The 2578-nt window shown below is 36.6% G+C and overlaps 1 protein-coding gene across 1 annotated transcript; it reads right to left on the bottom strand.

Annotated features, from left to right (window-relative positions):
- Positions 1–1096: 1096 nt before the first annotated feature.
- Positions 1097–1721, bottom strand: LOC117626767 (uncharacterized protein At4g04775-like). The gene is made up of 2 exons (XM_034358603.1): positions 1541–1721; positions 1097–1449 (listed from the first exon to the last, which is right to left on the bottom strand). The coding sequence occupies exons 1-2, from the start codon at positions 1700–1702 to the stop codon at positions 1150–1152; spliced, it is 462 nt and encodes a 153-aa protein (XP_034214494.1). The 5' UTR covers positions 1703–1721; the 3' UTR covers positions 1097–1149.
- Positions 1722–2578: the final 857 nt, after the last annotated feature.

Genomic DNA, 2578 nt, shown 5'->3' with positions numbered 1-2578 from the left:
GGTGGATTTAAGGAATCCAGAGTTTAGGATGGGAATGCGATTTGCAAACAAAAAGGTTTTGAAAGAAGCTGTGGAGGAGTATGCAATTCTACATGGCAAGTTGATAAAATTCAAAAAAAAATGACAAAGTGAGGCTCCAGGTAGTATGTATGGGAGGACTGAAATGTCCATTTTATTTATATGCTTCAAAGATAGATAAGAGTGAAGCTACATTTGTAATAAGACTATGAGCCTAGAACACACTTGTGGGAGGGTCGACAAGTTGAAGTATGCCTCATCCAAGTGGATTTGCAATAGGTATTCTAAGAAACTGAAGAGAGACACAGACTTGGATGTGAAATCATTGCAAGAGGATGTTTTGGATGATTATTGTATGAATGTCACAAGACATCAAATATATAGGGCCAAAAAGAGGGCCAAACTATTTCTTTCCAATATAATTCAAAACTTATATTGGTCCTCTTTCTTTAGTTGGCAAGAGGTGTGGGAAGAGGTTTGGCAAGAGGTTTGGCAAGAGGTTTGGCAAGAGGACCAAGATTCAAAAGGGCTGCTGGCAGAAAACAAACATTCAAAAGGCCTACAGAAGTTCTATCACAACCATAATCATTCACAAGGCAGGGGGAATCATATATATTTTGTGTAATTTGGGATGTGGATTTTGTTCAGGATATGCATTGTGGTTATGTAAAGGCCCTGCATTTTGGCTTACAGTACAAACAATAGGATCACAGCTTTTGGGATGTTATTTTGTGGATTTACACTCTGCCTTTTGGTTTAGGTTCTGTAATTTCAGATGTAATTTTATGGAATCACAGCTTGTGGATTAGAATTGACTCTACATATTGGTAATGGAATTGGTTTATGCTGTGCAATTTGGTTATGAAATTGGTTTTCGCTATGGGATTGGTTTTTGGTTATAGAATTGGTATTCATTTCTGGAATTGGTGTGGTTTTGTGTTCTGGAATTGGTATTCATTTCTGGAATTGGTGTGGTTTTGGTTATGGAATTGTTTTACCTAAAATACTCCACAAACTATTTCATAGCTAACAAACACCACATTACATTCATAGCTAACAAACACCACATTACATTCATACCTCTAATCCCATTACAAACCTAAAAGGCCATTACAGACCTAACATTCATAGCTAAATCTTTCTACTCATCACAAAAATTACAAACAAACACCATGAAAGGATCAAAGCAAACCCCAATTTCAATTGTCTCTGTCTACTCCATTCCAATTCCTTTTTTCCTTCAATAACAACACACACTTTCTCTTCCAATTTTTTCTTCTCTACTTCCACTAATCTCAGTTGCTCATCTCTTGCTCTAATTTCTTCCTCCATACCTCTGAGTCTTCTAAGCAATCCAGGAAGCACTTCCTTTCCTCTTGGACATGTTTCATTATCCAGCCATTCAAAGAAATGATGTCTTGTTTGCCTATTCTGCACATCAGTTGTTACACACAATCAATTAGAGCCCAGCACACCATTCAATTCTTCACTTAAACAAAACAAAACCCTTACTCTATCTTACCCGATTTTGGTCGCATGCCTCAAACCTTCTTCCCGGGTTCAGATCTGTCCCTGAAGTCCGCCGTTTAATCTTCATCCCACAAAAGCAATACCCATTTGATTGAGTTGAATTCGTTGAGCTTTCAGACATCGCTACCTTCAAGTTTGAAGAAGCTGAATTCATCGAATGACGCCTCTGTCGCTTCAAGAATTAGCTGTTCTACATGATTTGGACAGTTTTACCCTTAAATTTCACGACAACATTGACAGAACCTAACGGTTGGATCAAATGGCCAATTAACATAGAGTTTGGGTATCATTTGGACTAATAATTTAATTTAGGGACCAAAATGTACCACGCATACAAGTTTGAGGACCATTGGTGCAATTTACCCATATCTAATATATTTATCAATAATAATAAAGTTTTTCTATTTAAACCCCGCACTTCTCTTTGTTCACTCCATATTAAAAGTTCACTCCAACTTGTAATTCAAATTTTCATAATTTCTAAGAAAACCTCACTATTTTCCCAAACTAGCCCTATATACACATCCAGCACACAAAATAAAAATAAAAAACTCATCAACCCCACACCCCACACTACTTAAAGAGATAAAAACACTGTTGTCAACTATTCAATATATAGATATAGATATAGACATATATATATATTGACAGGACCCGACCCAAATTTCACTTTGATATCCGAGCCAAACCCTGTTCATGTCCGACACTTGGCGGTTACCGGGCACAATGACTAAATTGCCCTTCTAGTTAAAATTCAAGTTTATTACAATTTCAACTTCTACCGAAAATTCGGCAAAGTCTCCCCTGCAATTTGATCATTTCCTAGAATTTTCACTTGTCAAAAGCATAAATATACATATCCCAACTACCAACATGCTTCCAATTTAAGATCCAAACAGTTCTGATAAACTAAACGGCCTTAGGCCACACAGAAAGTCCTAGGGCAAATCATCAGAGCAACTAATTCAGGAATATACAACAGAAAAATTTGATTTCAAAAGAAAATTCTATATAAGAGGAAGAGTGGAGC

The sequence above is a fragment of the Prunus dulcis genome, chromosome 4, assembly GCF_902201215.1.
Source record: "Prunus dulcis chromosome 4, ALMONDv2, whole genome shotgun sequence".
In the NCBI taxonomy this organism is placed as follows: Eukaryota; Viridiplantae; Streptophyta; class Magnoliopsida; order Rosales; family Rosaceae; genus Prunus; species Prunus dulcis.
The sequence above is the reverse complement of the archived record's forward strand: the minus strand, read 5'-3'. Positions and strand labels throughout refer to the sequence as shown.